The following is a 20,088-nucleotide window of genomic DNA, read 5'->3' as shown; positions in this document are numbered from 1 at the left end:
TGTCATGTTATTTCTCATTCATTGGATAATTGTTGTGTTCAATACAATAGAAAAGGAAATCCTTCAAGGAAAGAAAAGATTACAATGAAATCAGGTTTTGACTCTAAAAAATATGCCCAATAAGCAAATTGAATCAATGGAGATAGTTTCCTACTAAGGAATCAATTGTCAAGAACGACCCTCTATACGAGGTCTTTAGATCTAACTCATCTCATTCAGATAAAATAGAACAACAAGGAAGAAATTATATCCAAAACGTTAAACTAAGAGGCACTATTATTTTTCAAGAACTTTCTCCCTCTTATTAGAAAAAAAAAATTGATAAAAATCATAAAGAATCTGCAAACTCATAAGCCATTCTATAGACATTTTAGGAATATTAGGTTTAGGGTTCTAAAACTGTAGTTTTTGATATATTTGACAACTTATCTAATTCAACTAACACATCATCAATATTTAGATATGTATATTGTTAGTTCTTAGAGTAATATAGTATCAGAGGCGAACAATGTTCAAAATCATCAAATATCTTCTGATTTGGAAGTCAACTCAAAGATTAAAGATTATAGTGTTACATATGACATATTCAAATGTTCATACTAATGATGAGTAGTGATGATAAAGAGAAGATAATAACTATTAGTTTGCAGAGATTTCTATAGCAGAAAAAATATATATACAAAAAAGAATTATTTTATATAATTTCCATACAAGGACGATTAGGTTTATGTTTTCTAATTTTTGTTTCCCTTTTCATAAATTTTAACCTTAAAAAACGACTAAAAAGTAAAAAACAAAATGCAAAACTAAATTTTATATATTAGAAACACAACGGCTAGAAATTAATAGTAAGACAAAACACATATTAATTAAAACTGATAAAAACACATACATCGTACAAAACAACCAAAGTTGCTTAATGAATAATTGACATTAACACTACCCAACTATCTCTAACTTTCTTGTAGTAGCCCAAAAGGCATATAATTATAAACCTACACCCTCTTTCAAAAGAACATTTTTAAGGATGAGAAACAGTAATATTATACTCAACAACAAAATGTTCAGGGGTAGAAATGGAATTAACACTATTTGCAATAGCAAATCCTCTAGCAAATCTAAAAACACCAGTTCCACCAACAATAGGCATTTCTCTATTTTGTTCTGAAATTGGATTCCTTCCCAACATACTAAGAGTACTCCCACTATACTTCCCTTCATTAAAAACAAAATTTGTTAACATAAACATTCCAAGATCTTGAAGTGAAGAAAGACCAAAAAGCCCTTGAGCTCTTCCAATGTGATGTGAACTTAACTCTGGCCCTTCAGTCATTACATCATCCATCATGAATGTGGAACCAAATCCATTAGGAACATTTTTTGGTGTGTCTATGATTTGTACTATGGTGGGGTTGTTGTTGTTTCTTATGTCATGGTAGTAGAAATGGATATTTGTTAGTTTCTCTGTTTTTTGTTGTTGTGAAGGTAACATGATGTTGGATTGTTGTGTGAAATCTCCATTTGTAGTTGGTAATTTAGTGGCAAAGATTACTGTGATGAAGAAGAGAATGACGAAACTATTTGAAAGAGTCATTGTTGTGAGACACTTTTTTTTTTCTTCCTTAACGCTTTATTTCTATTAAAAAACAAAGAGAGCACTGTTTTATAAGGGGGTTTTTGGAATTGAAAATATCTTTTTGCTGAATTTTTTATTGCCCACGTAGTTCGCGAGGAAAGTTTGAGAAAGATTAATTGTTTATTTGAGTGAGGTTTTATTGCAATGCACACGAGGCAACACTTGGGACACGTGTCATGAGTAGAACCTAGGCAAATAGATTTTATAAATATTTTTTTTTATAAGCAGTAGTATATTTAATATAGAATATAATTTATCAACACGGTGAAAAAGTCTTTTGTAATAACATTCAATCTCATCTGTCTATTTATTAAAAATATTTAATTTTTATTCTAATTAAATAAAAAATTATAATTATAAATGTTTGTGATGTATTGTATAAAAAAATTTATATTATTAATGCATACTAATTAAACTCTTTAGTATGAATGTAATTGTGAGACATTGAACCAATAACTTCCTGCATGTAATTCTTTTTATTTGGAGACTTATTTTATATATATTGATAAACAATTATAAATAAAAAAGAAGAATAACAGTTTCTTTAAATTACTTTTGTTAATAATAACTGTTGTGTTTTCACTGTAATCAATTACTGGTTAACCAATGTATATATTATAACCACCACTCTAGACGTTTCATATCGTTTGCCAAAGTCTCATTAGGCTCCTTGTATTATGATGCTTTAGCAAACAAATTCAATTACCTCTTGAATTGAGTATTCTTTACACCACTACTTTAGACTATGTATTATTTGGAACCTCTCCAGACCCACTAGAAGTACAACATATGGACTATTCATGAATATTGATTTCACTTGTCTCTTTAGTTGAATATTATTTAATTTGTTTTTCTAGATTTCTTACTAAAGACTTTTTAGTCTTCTCAACAATCTTGAAAACCTATATTGTTGAGGAACTAAGTGTTTATCTATGTCTTCAGAGTGACCTTTTACAAATGTGGTTGTCATTATTAAATGAGATTACAAATATTTGAGTATGCGCCTGACATGAACACAACATTATTATAGGATTATAACTTTCACTTGAAGGATATTACAATATAAATCTTAATCAATCCAACTATCCAAATAAAAAATAACTCAATTAAGAGTTCATTTTGAGCGTATTTAATTGATTTACAACAAGTTCTAATAAATTTCAAGATAGAGAATATTTCATTTTCATACAATTTGTCAATTGCTTTTTCAAATGTGTATGATCTTTTACTGAACATATATTTTCTCTTTTCTTTCTTTTCTCTCTTACAATGAATGTTTAACTAAACAATCTCATGGGGACATCCATCGTATGATCTTAAATATTTTCTTTATATCTTCATATATACGTTGTCATGGACATGATTCTAATGATCATTGTCATGTTCTTTAGTTTCAATGATGTTCCTTAACTAGTCTTGAAGATCTAGCTTATGAGAACAAAGGTGTTATACCTTGTAAAAAAAGTTTTTGCAGTAGAAAATATAATTGTTTGAATTTGTACATGTAACTTTACAGGATGTATCTTGTACTTTGTACTTTCTTGCTTTGGTTGAAAGGATCAAACTTCTTGTTTTACTCCATAGGCTTGAACTTGAAGGCGAGACAATGTTCTACTAGAGAAAATGTCATTTTAGAAGAAACTGGTCGTTGTAGTATATGATGTTGTACCAAGTGATCAAAATAATGTTTTATCATAGGCATTACATGTATCGGACGATGTTGTTAAGACAAAATCTCAAATAAACGTTTTGATGATAATAAAACAAAAGATTAATTAAAGATTATTAATCATGATTCTAAATGTTTTAATGTTTAACATGTGCATTTGAGTGTGTTAAAACAAGATAGGAATCAAAGAAAGCAATCTCAGAAAACGCAGATTGATCTTGAAGCAGTTCTGGAAAACACAGATTGATCTTAAAGCAGTTCTGGAAAACGCAGATTGATCTTAAAGCAGTTCTGGAAAACGCAGATTGATCTTATAGCAGTTCTGGAACGCAGATTGATCTTGAAGCAGTTCTGGAAAACGCAGATTGATCTTGAAGCAGTTCTGGAAAACGCAGATTGATCTTGAAGCAGTTCTGGAAAACGCAGATTGATCTTGAAGCAGTTCTGGAAAACGCAGATTGATCTTGAAGCAGTTCTGGAAAACGCAGATTGATCTTGAAGCAGTTCTGGAAAACGCAGATTGATCTTGAAGCAGTTCTGGAAAACGCAGATTGATCTTGAAGCAGTTCTGGAAAACGCAGATTGATCTTGAAGCAGTTCTGGAAAACGCAGATTGATCTTGAAGCAGTTCTGGAAAACGCAGATTGATCTTGAAGCAGTTCTGGAAAACGCAGATTGATCTTGAAGCAGTTCTGGAAAACGCAGATTGATCTTGAAGCAGTTCTGGAAAACGCAGATTGATCTTGAAGCAGTTCTGGAAAACGCAGATTGATCTTGAAGCAGTTCTGGAAAACGCAGATTGATCTTGAAGCAGTTCTGGAAAACGCAGATTGATCTTGAAGCAGTTCTGGAAAACGCAGATTGATCTTGAAGCAGTTCTGGAAAACGCAGATTGATCTTGAAGCAGTTCTGGAAAACGCAGATTGATCTTGAAGCAGTTCTGGAAAACGCAGATTGATCTTGAAGCAGTTCTGGAAAACGCAGATTGATCTTGAAGCAGTTCTGGAAAACGCAGATTGATCTTGAAGCAGTTCTGGAAAACGCAGATTGATCTTGAAGCAGTTCTGGAAAACGCAGATTGATCTTGAAGCAGTTCTGGAAAACGCAGATTGATCTTGAAGCAGTTCTGGAAAACGCAGATTGATCTTGAAGCAGTTCTGGAAAACGCAGATTGATCTTGAAGCAGTTCTGGAAAACGCAGATTGATCTTGAAGCAGTTCTGGAAAACGCAGATTGATCTTGAAGCAGTTCTGGAAAACGCAGATTGATCTTGAAGCAGTTCTGGAAAACGCAGATTGATCTTGAAGCAGTTCTGGAAAACGCAGATTGATCTTGAAGCAGTTCTGGAAAACGCAGATTGATCTTGAAGCAGTTCTGGAAAACGCAGATTGATCTTGAAGCAGTTCTGGAAAACGCAGATTGATCTTGAAGCAGTTCTGGAAAACGCAGATTGATCTTGAAGCAGTTCTGGAAAACGCAGATTGATCTTGAAGCAGTTCTGGAAAACGCAGATTGATCTTGAAGCAGTTCTGGAAAACGCAGATTGATCTTGAAGCAGTTCTGGAAAACGCAGATTGATCTTGAAGCAGTTCTGGAAAACGCAGATTGATCTTGAAGCAGTTCTGGAAAACGCAGATTGATCTTGAAGCAGTTCTGGAAAACGCAGATTGATCTTGAAGCAGTTCTGGAAAACGCAGATTGATCTTGAAGCAGTTCTGGAAAACGCAGATTGATCTTGAAGCAGTTCTGGAAAACGCAGATTGATCTTGAAGCAGTTCTGGAAAACGCAGATTGATCTTGAAGCAGTTCTGGAAAACGCAGATTGATCTTGAAGCAGTTCTGGAAAACGCAGATTGATCTTGAAGCAGTTCTGGAAAACGCAGATTGATCTTGAAGCAGTTCTGGAAAACGCAGATTGATCTTGAAGCAGTTCTGGAAAACGCAGATTGATCTTGAAGCAGTTCTGGAAAACGCAGATTGATCTTGAAGCAGTTCTGGAAAACGCAGATTGATCTTGAAGCAGTTCTGGAAAACGCAGATTGATCTTGAAGCAGTTCTGGAAAACGCAGATTGATCTTGAAGCAGTTCTGGAAAACGCAGATTGATCTTGAAGCAGTTCTGGAAAACGCAGATTGATCTTGAAGCAGTTCTGGAAAACGCAGATTGATCTTGAAGCAGTTCTGGAAAACGCAGATTGATCTTGAAGCAGTTCTGGAAAACGCAGATTGATCTTGAAGCAGTTCTGGAAAACGCAGATTGATCTTGAAGCAGTTCTGGAAAACGCAGATTGATCTTGAAGCAGTTCTGGAAAACGCAGATTGATCTTGAAGCAGTTCTGGAAAACGCAGATTGATCTTGAAGCAGTTCTGGAAAACGCAGATTGATCTTGAAGCAGTTCTGGAAAACGCAGATTGATCTTGAAGCAGTTCTGGAAAACGCAGATTGATCTTGAAGCAGTTCTGGAAAACGCAGATTGATCTTGAAGCAGTTCTGGAAAACGCAGATTGATCTTGAAGCAGTTCTGGAAAACGCAGATTGATCTTGAAGCAGTTCTGGAAAACGCAGATTGATCTTGAAGCAGTTCTGGAAAACGCAGATTGATCTTGAAGCAGTTCTGGAAAACGCAGATTGATCTTGAAGCAGTTCTGGAAAACGCAGATTGATCTTGAAGCAGTTCTGGAAAACGCAGATTGATCTTGAAGCAGTTCTGGAAAACGCAGATTGATCTTGAAGCAGTTCTGGAAAACGCAGATTGATCTTGAAGCAGTTCTGGAAAACGCAGATTGATCTTGAAGCAGTTCTGGAAAACGCAGATTGATCTTGAAGCAGTTCTGGAAAACGCAGATTGATCTTGAAGCAGTTCTGGAAAACGCAGATTGATCTTGAAGCAGTTCTGGAAAACGCAGATTGATCTTGAAGCAGTTCTGGAAAACGCAGATTGATCTTGAAGCAGTTCTGGAAAACGCAGATTGATCTTGAAGCAGTTCTGGAAAACGCAGATTGATCTTGAAGCAGTTCTGGAAAACGCAGATTGATCTTGAAGCAGTTCTGGAAAACGCAGATTGATCTTGAAGCAGTTCTGGAAAACGCAGATTGATCTTGAAGCAGTTCTGGAAAACGCAGATTGATCTTGAAGCAGTTCTGGAAAACGCAGATTGATCTTGAAGCAGTTCTGGAAAACGCAGATTGATCTTGAAGCAGTTCTGGAAAACGCAGATTGATCTTGAAGCAGTTCTGGAAAACGCAGATTGATCTTGAAGCAGTTCTGGAAAACGCAGATTGATCTTGAAGCAGTTCTGGAAAACAAACATCAATCCTGGAAATAATTTTCATCCTATACTCTCATATAATCAACAAAAGATCCATCCAAGTCATATATATTCCAGAATTTGAAGAATCAAAGGCATGCTTCAATAAAGGCATATCACAAAGATCATTCCTCTTGAAAAGCAAATGCAAGTACAAGACTACAAGTAGCAAAGTACACTACTGATTTGAACTATTCTAAAGCCTGCACAAGTAACAGAAAAGCAGTACTCAAGGCTGACATACTGACACAAATCACAAAGTTCAAGGCCAGTTCATCACAAACCAGAAGATCAATCTTGGATCGATCTTCTGATGCAGCTCATCAATCTTGCTTTTGGCAGAATTTATCCAACAACTCTTTTATGACAGCTGGTCCCTTTCCAACAGTCACATGAGCTGTCATAAGCCTTCTTGGAGTCTATAAATGCAGCTGCAAGTTGAAGAACAAAACACAACAATCAACACCAAGCAAAAGATCAATATTTTCAATCATACTCAAGTGTCTCAAAATCTTTCTTATAGTTTGTTGTTTTGTTTTAATCTTTGTGTTGTAATCATTTACAACTGAGGTCTATTTACAGAATATATTTCTCAAACAAGAGTTGAGTAAATATCAAGATTCTAAATAGTCTCAAATCCATCACTTTGTAACTCAAGGTTGTTTTGTCAAATCTTGAGTAAATTGTAAAAATCCTTTCATGTTTTGAAAGGTAACTTGTTAAAGCCTTTCCAAAACAGTAAGGTAGAATTGAAGAAATCCTTTCTAGGTAGAAGGGTAGGAATTGTGTAAAGATCAAGATTGATCCATGAAAACCAAGAACGATCTTGGTTTGAACATTTAGTGAAAAATCTCACGGTTGTGAGGACTGGACGTAACCCGGGTTGGGTGAACCAGGATATATCCTTGTGTGATCTCTCTTTCTATCTCTATCTCTATTTATTTTATGCTTTACAATCATATTTTATATTGATAAAATTGATATTGTTGTTTCAACAAAACCAAGATCGATCTTCATCACTGCCAAGATCAATCTTGGATTGAGATCTTATTTTTTTTACCTTCAATTGGCATCAGAGCTCGGTCTCAAAAGTTCAACACCTAACAAGTGTTAGAGAAAAGATCTAGAAAAATGTCAAAAGATATGTACATTGCTGAAGGAGGGTCATCATATAGACCACCTTACTTTGGTGGCATAGACTACTATTTCTGGAAAAGAAAAATGCAGTTGTTTCTGAAATCTCAAGATACAGGAATGTGGCGCATCATTACAGATGGAGATTTCGTACCAAGAGTCGACCAAAATGATTCAACCTCTGCTGAAAAGAAAGAAGCAGATTGGACAGCAGAAGAAAAATCTAAGGTACTCCTAAACTCTAAAGCTCATTTATTCTTATCGTGCGCTTTGAGTAGAGAAGAATGCGAAAGAGTTGATGAATGCAAAACTGCTAAAGAAGTATGGGACACATTACAAACTCATCACGAAGGAACAAGCCATGTAAAAGAAACAAGGATTGATATAGGCATAAGAAAGTTTGAACTCTTTGAAATGAATGAAGGAGAAACCATTGATGAGATGTACTCAAGATTCACAACCATTGTAAATGAAATGCGCTCTTTAGGGAAAGCATACTCAGTACAAGACAGAGTCAGAAAGATCATGAGATGTCTTCCAATAATATGGAGACCAATGGTGACAGCCATAAGTCAGGCCAAGAATCTTGACGTACTCGGACTGGAGGAACTAATTGGAACATTACGAGCACATGAAGTGCTGCTACAAGAAGACAAACCAATCAAAAAGGTCAAAACAATAGCTTTGAAAGCATCTCAAGAAAGTACACCAGTACAAACAGATGAGGACTCAGAAGAAATCGAACAAGAAGATGTTGATAAAGAGATAGTTCGTCTTACAAGAAAGATACAAAGAATGTTGATAAGAAGGGATCAAATCAAAAAGGGATTTCTAGATAAAAAGGAATTCAAAACTGAAATAGATAAAAGCAAAATCATTTGTTTTGGCTGCAACAAACAAGGACATTACAAAACTGAATGTCCATTAAACAAAAAGGTGCCAAAGAAATTTCCTTTCAAAAAGAAGTCAATGATGGCAACCTGGGATGAATCTGATGAATCAGAAACAGATGAACCTGAAGAAGCCAATCTGTGTTTAATGGCAGATATTGAAGAAACAGAGGTAAATTCTGAACCATGTCTTATATGCAAACAAATGGAAATCGAATTTGATAATTTATTAAATGATTCAAACTTTCTCATTCAAAAATGTAGTTCTTTTAAAGAAAAGTTTCACAAAGAAAAAGAAGAGAAAGAGAAAATTCAGGCTATGAATGATAAACTTAAAGAGATCATTCAAAATCTGAAAGAATCTCAGCTCAAAAATCTTGAATTTGAAAAACCAGAAAACCAAGATCGATCTTCACCTCAAACGAAGAACGATCTTCTCAAGGCTGAAGTTGAAACTCTTAAAAATGATTTGAAAAATTTTATTAAGGCAACTGAGACATTTCAGAAAATCATGGGATCTCAAGTAGGGATTTTTGATAAAGCTGGGCTCGGTTTTGACAAAACTCAAAAAACCAAAATGTATGAAACTTTTTTTATTCCTGAACAGAAAGAAGGAAAATGCAAAATCAAATGCTCATATTGTGACAAAATTGGACATTTAGAATTTGCATGTTACTTTAAAAAAAGGGATAACAAAAACAAGAATAGGAGAATCTTCAAAAGGGAAGAACATTTGACAGTAAAAACAGATTTTTCTGAAAAACTGAAAAAGCAAGAACGATCTTCAGATCAATCTGGAGGCTTAATAGAAACAACTAACATTCAGTTTTTTAAACCAGTTTCAAAAAGAGATTCTTCTCAGTCTAAGATTGATCATTTTGAGAAATCATTTAACAATATGAAACCAGATTTCAAGGCTAACTCCCAAGGACCCAAACAAATATGGGTACCAAAATCATTACAAACTTGTGATGTAGGAACATCATCCAACAATCAAGAAAGAACATTGATACATGACCAAGGCATTCTCAATACACATGAATGGAAAAGTATGATGCCTCATCTCATTACAAAAATTTGGAGTGTCTATAACCCTTGGAAACATTAACAAATCAAAGGTACATGTATCATCTTATTTCGCTTCCATGTATGCGCTTATTATCATGTTCAAAATTAAAATGTTGTCTCTTGTAAAAGATAACAAAGAGCATAATGGCATTTTCCTTGTATTCTGATTTTTTTTTAAGGGGGATATTAATTCTTTAAAATTCAGGGGGAGTTTTTCATCTTAAAACTGGAGTCTACTCATTGTTTTCAATGTGTAGTATACATTTCCTTTGTAAAATCCAAACCTTTTTGTGTTGACAAAGGGGGAGAATTATTTTAGATTTTATGTTTAGATTTTATGTTGGTTCAAAAATCTGAAGCATATTCTGAGGGGGAGCTTTTAAAGCTCTCTATGATTAAAATTAGAATCAAAATTAAAATCTAAATTAACATGTTTGTCATCATCAAAAAGGGGGAGATTGTTGAGACAAAATCTCAATTTAATGTTTTGATGAAAACAAACAAAAAGTTAATTAAGAATTCTAATTATGATTCTAAGTGTTTTGATATTTAACATGTGCATTTGAGTGTGTTAAAACAAGATAGGAATCAAACATCACAAATCAGATCAAAGAAAGCAGTTCTGGAAAACGCAGATTGATCTTGAAGCAGTTCTGGAAAACGCAGATTGATCTTGAAGCAGTTTTGGAAAACGCAGATTGATCTTGAAGCAGTTTTGGAAAACGCAGATTGATCTTGAAGCAGTTTTGGAAAACGCAGATTGATCTTGAAGCAGTTTTGGAAAACGCAGATTGATCTTGAAGCAGTTTTGGAAAACGCAGATTGATCTTGAAGCAGTTTTGGAAAACGCAGATTGATCTTGAAGCAGTTCTGGAAAACGCAGATTGATCTTGAAGCAGTTCTGGAAAACAAAGATCAATCCTGGAAACAATATTCATCCTATACTCTCATATAATCAACAAAAGATCCATCCAAGTCATATATGTTCCAGAATTTGAAGAATCAAATGTATGCTTCAATAAAGGCATATCACAAAGATCATTCTTCCTATAAAGCAAATGCAAGTACAAGACTACAAGTAGCAAAGTACACTACTGATTTGAACTATTATAAAGCCTGTGCACATAACAGAAAAGCATGTACTCAAGGCTGACATACTGACACAAATCACAAAGTACAAGGCCAGTTCATCACAAACCAAAAGATCAATCTTGGATCGATCTTTTGCTACAGCTCAGCAATCTTGCTTTTGGCAGAACTTATCCAACAACTCTCTTATGACAGCTGGTCCCTTTCCAACGGACACATGAGTTGTCCTAAGCCTTCTTGGAGTCTATAAATGCAGTTGCAAGTTGAAGAACAAAACACAACTATCAGCACCAAGCAAAAGATCAATATTTTCAATCATACTCAAGTGTCTCAAAATCTTTCTTTTAGTTTGCTGTTTTTGTTGTAATCTTTGTATTGCAATCATTTACAACTGAGGTCTATTTGCAGAATATATTTCTCAAACAAGAGTTGAGTAAATATCAAAACTCTAAATAGTCTCAAATCCATCACTTTGTAACTCAAGGTTGTTTTGTCACAACTTGAGTAAATTGCAAAAATCCTTTTATGTTTTGAAAGGTAACTTGTCAAAACCTTTCAAAAATCAGTAAGGTGGGAAGAAGAAATCCTTTCTAGATAGAAGGGTAGGAATTGTGTAAAGATCAAAGATTGATCTGTGATAAAAGTGTAACCATCAAGAACAATCTTTACTTTGAGCACATAGTGGAAATCTCACTCTTGTGAGGACTGGACGTAACCCGTGTTTGGGTGAACCAGGATAAAATATCTGTGTAATCTCTCTATCTCTATCCTTGCTTATTTTATGCTAAAACAAATCATTTTGATAAAAACGATTTTACTGTTTTGAAGCAAACCAAGATTGATATTTAAAACCAAGATCAATCTTCACTACTGCAAAGATCAATCTTGGGTTGAAATCTTATTTTAAAAACAGAAATTTTTAAAAAGGGACAATTATAATTCAAACCCCCCTTCCTTATAATTGATATTTCTACTTCAGATGTTTCTATTTCTTTGGTCTTTATCGTCAACTTTTCCTTTAGTTTGAAACTCAGAATTAATATAAGAATAATGTTAACAACATACTCTTTGACACATATTTTTCAACACACTCTCTTTTATTGATTAAAATTCATATAAGTACCAACAAATTTAAATGTGACTCACACAATTTAGTGGAACTCATATAGATTTTAACCGATATAAAATAGTGCGTTTCTAACACTGATCTTGATATATAGTGTTTCATTCATTTGACTAGATTGACCAAACCATGATTCACTAGAGGATGTTAACAATGCTTATTGTGTAGAACCAATGTAGGAATGAGACTAGAATCATATTTGTTTTGATAAGATATATATTCTTTTATAAAGTTATAACTTACTCTATTAGTAACAATGATCAATTAATTTTTAGTTGATAATTTTCAAGGTGTTTCTTTTAACGAATAACACATAGATAATTATTATTGAGTCATAAATATTTATCTTACTATAGTAGATAATTAATAATCTTATTTTAATTTAATTTTATAAACTTTGCACACTTAAAACAATCAATTTGTACAATTGTTCTATTGTCTTTATATCTTCAAAACATCAATAATGAATATTTGCATCTGAACCGATCTAGTTCTTACCGTACAAGCTTCTTTGCAAGTGTAATAATTAGAAATTTTGAATGACAATTACTCAAAAAATAAAGGGATACACAATTATTTGGCAGCGATACAAGTCTCCCACAAAAGTTTAGACAACACCATAGTAATAATAATCCTAAAAAAAGAATCTATGGATGAGAAACAGTGATATCATACTCCACAACAAAATGTTCAGATGTTGAAATTTCCCAATGACTTTTAGCAATAGCATACCCCCTAGCAAATCTAAACACACCCGTACCACCAACAATAGGCAATTCTCTAACAGTGTCTTGAACAGGATTCCTTCCAAGCATACTAAGAGTACTACCGGAAAATTCACCTTCGGTAAAAGCTAAATTAATTAACATAACCATACCACGGTCTTCCAATGATGCCAAACCAAACATCCCTTGAGCTCTACCAACATGTTTTGAGGTTAAATCTTGTTCTTCAGTTAAAAGATTGTCCATCATAAAAGTTGCTCCAAATCCACTAGGTGATGTTGATGGATCTATAATTTGTACAACCGTTGGATTTTTTCCTTCTAAGATGTCATGGTAAAAAAAATGTAAATGGGTTAATTTTTCAGTGTTTTGTTGATTTGTTGGTAACATGATGTTGGATTGTTCGGAGAATAATCCATTTGTAGTGGAAAATTGAGTACATATGAGAGTGAGAGTAAAGAGAAAGAAGAAACCAAGAGGGGTAGCCATTGTGAATAGAATAATCTTATAATAAATGTGTGACAATTGACACTTATATATATGTGGTAATGTTGAATATTTTATTCATCCACGATTTTCGCGAGGCGTATAGTTAACAATTGGATTTTGTTTTTTATACGGTTGGATAAAAGGGTCCGTTTGTTAAACTTTTTTTAAATAATTTAAAAATAAATATTATTTTTAGAAGTTTTTATTTATTTGTTATAAATTTTAGAAAAATTAAAATTTTAAAAATGAAATATTGTATTGAATAATTTCTAATAAAAATCATTTTTCATAATTTAAAAAAAAAAATTATTTGGCATCGCCTTGTAATGTGGAAGGATAAATTAAATCATAAAAAATGACACGATTTTTATATGTGCAAAAATAAGGTCAGTCTTTAGTCCATATCAAATTGTATGATATATGTAATGGTTCAAAATACCTCAAATTTTTATTGTTGACTTTCTTACTCGGTACTTTAGAGAATAAGGAAATATTAACTAAATTATCAGTGTTGAAAACAAACATTACAAATTTTTTTTCTTTTGTGACTGTTGTTTTCTTAATAAGGTTTGAACTACTAATTATTAACTAGTAAAATAAGTAAATTAATAATTAATATTACAATTATTTTTATTTTAATTATACATATGTATATAATATCAAACTTTCTTTATTCTCTAATAGGGTGATCCTTGACATTGAGTGTCTAGTCCAAATGAATTTAGTACTCTATTTTTTTATAAATTATATTAAATAAGTTTTAAATAAACTTAATAATATATATATATATATTATAATTTGATTTACTCCTTATATATATACCTAAACAACTAAAGAATTACCATAACAATTACACTCATTTAATAATATCTTTCGAGATAAAGATTTTCATAATCAATTGGTAGATTAAAAGTTATTATGAGAGACTACATAGATCACACCATGTGTTCGGATGTTATGTAAATAGAAAGTGGCATCTGAGATAAACATCTGAATTTTGTACCCATATGCCATGAGATAAACCATTAAGTTGGATGATTTTTTTTTTGGTAGTAAAACCATTAAAAATAATCTATTACTACATAGCATATTTTCCTAATACAGTTAGATAATAAATAAATATAAAGAAAAACCATTCATCATGTTCCGTAAATTTGGTTCTGTGAACACATCCAAAATTGGTTACTTGTGCCAAAGTACACAATCAGCCAGCAATATTGGTAGTCCATTCTTTCCTAATCGAATGAACCGAAATGAAACACAATATTCAAAATCTGACTGATTGTCCCACAAGAAATGCCCCAAAGCTGCTTTCTCAAGTTTTAAAACCTTAATCTTCATCAGAACTGCTATCTTCAGAGGCCTTTTCATTGTCATCTGATACATTTTTACCCTGCAATTAAGCAACACCAATGAGTGCAAGGTAGCGCTGGATCATAGCATAAAAGTAACTTCAAAAGATACTTACTGGCATTTTTTTGTCCCAGTCCTTTATTCTTGAACTTGTCAGCATATAATTATCACGTAATGGAGCCCAAGCAGGTTGTTCATCTTCTTCCTTGCTTGTGCTTGCATTGGCCTGCATATCCAAATTCCAAGCAATTTGTTAATTAAGCAAAATATGGAAGCTATCTCATTCAAGAAACATTTGTAGCAGTTTATACAAGGAAACTTAGAATTGTATTAAACATAGTAGTCTAGATATTTAACATCTTTCTTATGCTTTTACACCTTTAATGAAAGCAGTATACTAAAATCATCATGTTCAAAGTTCAACCAGTTTTGTCAATTTGTCTAACCAGATAAAATAGAGCAATTCAAAAGTGGAAGACCTACTAATATATATATATATATATATATATATATATATATATCAAATTAAAAATGCTTCATATCAAACTTATTCAGAGCTCATAAACTAATAGTTCCAAAAAAAGGGGGAAAAAAGACAATTATGCATACAAATTTATTAATTAGGATCTATAGATATTGCAAAAAAATTAATCAAATTTCTTCCGGCTCTCAGTTTCTTAAATTGCTTGGAACAAAGAGAACCAAAGTTAGTAAAACCTCAAGTCTGTATAGAGTAAGCAAATTGAACTTGAGCATTCTCAAGTATATACATTTTGGTCCTTCTTGTTCCAAACAATGAGGAACTTATTCTACAACAGAATTGAGCAGACTCGTAATGTGATCAGTTCTAAACCATATTTTAAAACAGTATTTGAAATTATCAAATTGTCAACAAAAAGGACTCCCAATGAAAAACTGACTGAAAGAGAGCAAGTTGTAACAATCACCTTAACAGAGGTGCGACTTGCTGGCTTCCCTAACTCTGAAAAGAAGGCTTCTTTTGTGCGCTTTCTTAACTCTGGAAGAACACAAACTAGATAGTTAGAATTGGGCACATATTTTGAATTTTGAATATATTAAGGAACCACAAAAATAGAACAGATAGGTATATACAAAAGAAAAAGCTACACAGATTAATGGTTAACTTTGACAGGAATGGATCTGTTTGGGGGTTCGATTAATGGTTAACTTTTTCCTCTAATACTTAGCGCATGATATTCTGAACAAGTTTTTGGCATGGTAGTCATATACAAAAATCAGTGTAATTAATAGCAGATCGAAGAAAATAGTGGAACGCCAAAAATCTGCTGTGGAATAGCAGATAGCATTGCAGGCAAATATTAAAACTCCATAGCGGTTGAAAGAAATCAATTATATATAAAAACAAAACAATGGTATGATGCTTAAAAAATGTATTGAGAGATTTAAAAATAGGTCATGTGTAGCTCACATGCTGCCTCATTAAAAACAAGTGAATTGAACTGTTTATCCTCCTAGCTGGAGATGGAGGAGGACGACGACGACGACGTGTTGATAGAAAATGAGGCAGAGCATGGCTTATGTATATTAGGGTGATTATAGCAGTAATAATATTGATTCTTCAGTTTTCTATTTCGAAAATAGGTCATGTGTAGTTCACATGGTGCCTCAAGTTTTATTATTAAAAAAAGTAAAAAAAAACAGAAAATTCTATTTTTCCCTATTAATGCCACAACCGCTATGGCCAAAGGCCTAATACAGAAACAGGGATAGCATCGCGGTTTTCACAGTGGATTCTTTAAAATACATTATGCTATAATGATATAGCACCGCTATTTGATAAAGCTGACACACTGAATAAAAACTGAGCTTGTTTGACTAAAACAATTAATCCCGCACCGAAGGCCCTAATACAGAAACAGGGATAGTGTCGCGGTTTTCATAGTGGATTCTTCAAAGATTCTTCAAAATCTGCTATGCTATAATGATATAGCACCACTATTATAAAAATCTCCCATGCTATAATGATATATCAATGCTATTTGATAACACTGACAAAATGAATAAAAACTGAGCTTGTTTGACAAGAACAATTAATCCCAGAAATGAGACTTCTTTTTCTTTACATGATTCAGTTATGCTGCAAGTGAACTACTGAATTGAATCGTTCTAATGTCTTGCATTTTATTGTTGCAGCATAAAACAACTTACCTTTAGCATCCCTATTCTTTGAGGGGTCCAGTCCTTTCTGAGCAACTTGTGCCTTGTTGACCTGCAACAGGTGTCCAAACCCTTTGATTTAATAATGATAAAGATACAACACAACAAAAGGAGAGAGATGGAAAATTAAAAGGAAACAAAATATGGTTAAATGTTAAGACAAAACTTACAGCATTGAACAACTTGACCACTGAAAGAAATCGGAAGTTGTCCATGTTCACAACAACAGTCAAATCAATAAGAGGAAATGCAAATCACTAATATAAATAAAGAAGCCATAGACCTCTATTTAAAAGAAAAAGTAACTAATTTACCTCCTTTTGTAGCTACACTTATTAGAAACTTTTCATGAGAGTTCAGAAACTTTTCGGGAATGACATGTCCCTTTTCTGCTAACTGTAACAAGCAATAAAATAGAACTTGTCGAACTGATTACCAGATAGAGAATATTTTGAGCTACGAAAATTGGAGACACATAAATTTTAGTGCTAATTGGGATATCATTAAAATCACAGTCAAATTGAAATTTAAAATTACCAGTAGCTTTTCCTTTTTTGCCTCTCCCTTGACCTTGCGCTCTGTCTCCTCTTCCGCAAGCTTTTCTATAACAAGATTCTTGTGTGCTGACAGTACTGGACCCTATAGAGTTATCCAAGTTTTAGAATACCATTTTTCTAGTTCTCTAATAAACATTAGCATGTTGTATATCACCTAGCTTACCAACAATTCATCTGAAACACTCTTCTTTATAATACTCCTGAAGGACATCTTGAATGCTTTACATCCTTCAGTGAATTTAGTGATTCCTGGCTGAATTTCACCTTCTTCTTCTTCTTCTTCTTCATCCTCGGAGAAATGAACTTTCTTATCGGTAACATTCTTCTTCTGCATTCTTTGTCCTCCTTCATCTTCAGACAGCTCTTCATTTTCTATGTCATCCTCCTCACGCTTTTGTTTTTTAATAGGTACTACACCTCTAGGCCTCCTAGTAGCAGGGGCAACGGTCTCATCTTCATCATCATCAGAATTATACTCTCGTGCTCTCTTGTGGTAAAGTTTCTTCATTTTTTGGTTAATTTTAACTTTCTTCTGACCGTGTGGTGGCTGCATCACTTTTTGTTTCTTACTTGACTTTTTACGGCCTTGCTTCTTACCAATATTCCTCTTTCCCAGGCCTCTTCCAGGTTCTACCACTTGCATTTTGTCAGCCATAAATTGTTTTATAATTTGACCTATATGTCACACATGAAGACAGGTTATATTACTAAACTGCCAAAGCAAGTGAGGATCGGCATTCAGCATCCACTCCATATTTTGTCTAAACTGCTTCAGAAACCATCTAAATAACTGATTTGGATTCTAAACCTGGTTTCCATATAATCCATTTTTAAAAAACTGATTTCCTAAAAATTCAGTCTTGCAGACCAATATAAACTACTAACTATGAGTATAATATTATGTATATTATATTTAATCACATGAAAAATGGGTTTGAAGACGACACAAATTTTTCTTGAGCAGAACAACTATACAAATGTAAAATGATGATTTTCAAAGTATTAACAGAAAACAAATAACTCTTGTGAAAATACCAGATCAATGCAGAATTGTAGGAAACAATCTAACTATGATAAAAGAGACATGATTTAACAGAGAAATAGAGACTCGGGGAAAAGTGACAGAAATTGTTAACTAACAATTGAATTCTTCTTTTGGTAAAATGACTTTCGACATCGCAAATTATTGGTCTACTTATTAATTAATGTTAATTAGATATTATCCTTGCTTCTATCTAAAACTCACCTACAAACTCTGCCAATCTTACTAATTTAACTGATTCAGTGATTTGTATATATAAGATCAACTCTTACATTTATATGATATGTTTATGTTCATAGAGAATTTCCAGCTGATAAAATTTCATACTTCCTTCATTATAGCAATTAATAAATCAACTAAATATCAATTGCAACGTAGCATTGTCACAGCAAATAAGTAGAACCAGAACACTAATCTAATTATATACAGAATCGAATTGAACATGCCCCAACCCAATGAGTCACATGATGGCATTAACTATGTTGACAATACACTATACTTAACATGAAAACACAAATAAATCACTCTAAGAATACATAAAAGATAGTAATAATATTAATAATCAGGATTTTTAAAAAATGTCGGCACCAGCAGCTTTGGCCATGAAATTGCAGTTTTCTATGTTTCTTAGCTGCAGTTAAGGCTAAATCAGCAGCAATTGACTGAAGTTCTCCACACTATCAACTATCAAAGATTGTGGCATGACCGCACCACCAGTGCCACAGCAAGTTAAAACCTCAATGATGACAAAATCAAAGGGCTGAGATACAGTTGCAAAACATTAACAGAAACGAATGTGTATGAGATTGTAATCATTTAGGCATTTTAACAAACAAGTGATATGCACATGCATCAACTCTACAATACAATCAAACCAAAATAAATAAAAACAGCGCCTATCATATAATCAAAGAAAGAGACAAATTACAAACTTCATCAAATATCCGAATTCTTGTTTCAAAAAAAAATCCGAAATCTGAAAGCGAAAAAAATCACCAAAAAAATTTTTCAGAGGCAAAAAACAACGCACGTGGGAGCATAACAGAATCAAAGTTTTCTGAGGAAATAAAAGAGTAAACCACCATATATGAAACTAAGAAAGGGGAAAGAAAGTTTACGAGATGGTGAAAGCAACGGAGTTGAAACAGTCGAGAGAGTTGGTATTAACTGTTAAGGTGAACAAACGAGTTGGAAGTGCGACGGCGATTGTGGTAGAGGTAACCGTGAGTGTGGTGGTGCGGTTAGGGTCCGATTGGGTGCGTCGGAGCAGCGACGGCGGGAGTGATATGGGAGAGGGCAAATCTCGTTCAAGTAGTAACGGGCTAAGGGCAGGGTTTTGCTTTTTTTTACTAAAGGCAGGTTTTTTTAATTAATATTCTACTTCTCGGGTTTGGTTGGGGCTTAGTAACCCGTAGGAGGAGAAATAGACTACTATTCTTTAGAACGATTCATTCTTAATTGATTTTTAGATTTCATAAATTAATAAATATTTTTTAAAAAATTATAAAATATTAATTAAAATAATTATTCAATAAATTTTTATGGTTAGTTGTTTTAAGTGTGCAAAATATATAGTTAACTAGACTATATTGATAAATTAGATTTCAATACACTATAAAAACTCAAGTTAATTAAATGATTTAAGAACTGAATTATAAATTTAAAAAAAGACCGATTAACTAAACTTTATTCAAAAATTAGTTTAAACCACTTTTAAACCATTTTTAACCAAATTCATATAATATTTTTTTTAGTGAATACATAAAAAAAACTAAACCCTAACCCCCCAAACTTTAAAATAATTGA

General features: G+C 33.0%; 3 protein-coding genes across 3 annotated transcripts; all 3 read right to left on the bottom strand.

Annotated features, from left to right (window-relative positions):
• Window positions 1–849: 849 nt before the first annotated feature.
• Window positions 850–1,645, bottom strand: LOC101505503 (dirigent protein 21). Its single transcript, XM_004511202.4, has one exon. It carries the CDS (start codon window positions 1,592–1,594, stop codon window positions 1,022–1,024), a length of 573 nt encoding a protein of 190 aa, XP_004511259.1. The 5' UTR covers window positions 1,595–1,645; the 3' UTR covers window positions 850–1,021.
• A 10,795-nt stretch (window positions 1,646–12,440) lies between these two features.
• Window positions 12,441–13,154, bottom strand: LOC101505183 (dirigent protein 21-like). Its single transcript, XM_004511201.4, has one exon. It carries the CDS (start codon window positions 13,129–13,131, stop codon window positions 12,565–12,567), a length of 567 nt encoding a protein of 188 aa, XP_004511258.1. The 5' UTR covers window positions 13,132–13,154; the 3' UTR covers window positions 12,441–12,564.
• Window positions 13,155–14,144: 990 nt separating this feature from the next.
• LOC101504875 (uncharacterized) lies at window positions 14,145–19,658 on the bottom strand. The gene is made up of 9 exons (XM_004511200.4): window positions 19,401–19,658; window positions 17,404–17,915; window positions 17,221–17,322; window positions 16,998–17,079; window positions 16,854–16,873; window positions 16,675–16,735; window positions 15,432–15,502; window positions 14,600–14,710; window positions 14,145–14,524 (listed from the first exon to the last, which is right to left on the bottom strand). The coding sequence occupies exons 2-9, from the start codon at window positions 17,893–17,895 to the stop codon at window positions 14,462–14,464; spliced, it is 1,002 nt and encodes a 333-aa protein (XP_004511257.1). The 5' UTR covers window positions 17,896–17,915; window positions 19,401–19,658; the 3' UTR covers window positions 14,145–14,461.
• Window positions 19,659–20,088: the final 430 nt, after the last annotated feature.

This window comes from Cicer arietinum, chromosome 5 (assembly GCF_000331145.2).
Source record: "Cicer arietinum cultivar CDC Frontier isolate Library 1 chromosome 5, Cicar.CDCFrontier_v2.0, whole genome shotgun sequence".
Lineage (NCBI taxonomy): Eukaryota > Viridiplantae > Streptophyta > Magnoliopsida > Fabales > Fabaceae > Cicer > Cicer arietinum.
The sequence above is the reverse complement of the archived record's forward strand: the minus strand, read 5'-3'. Positions and strand labels throughout refer to the sequence as shown.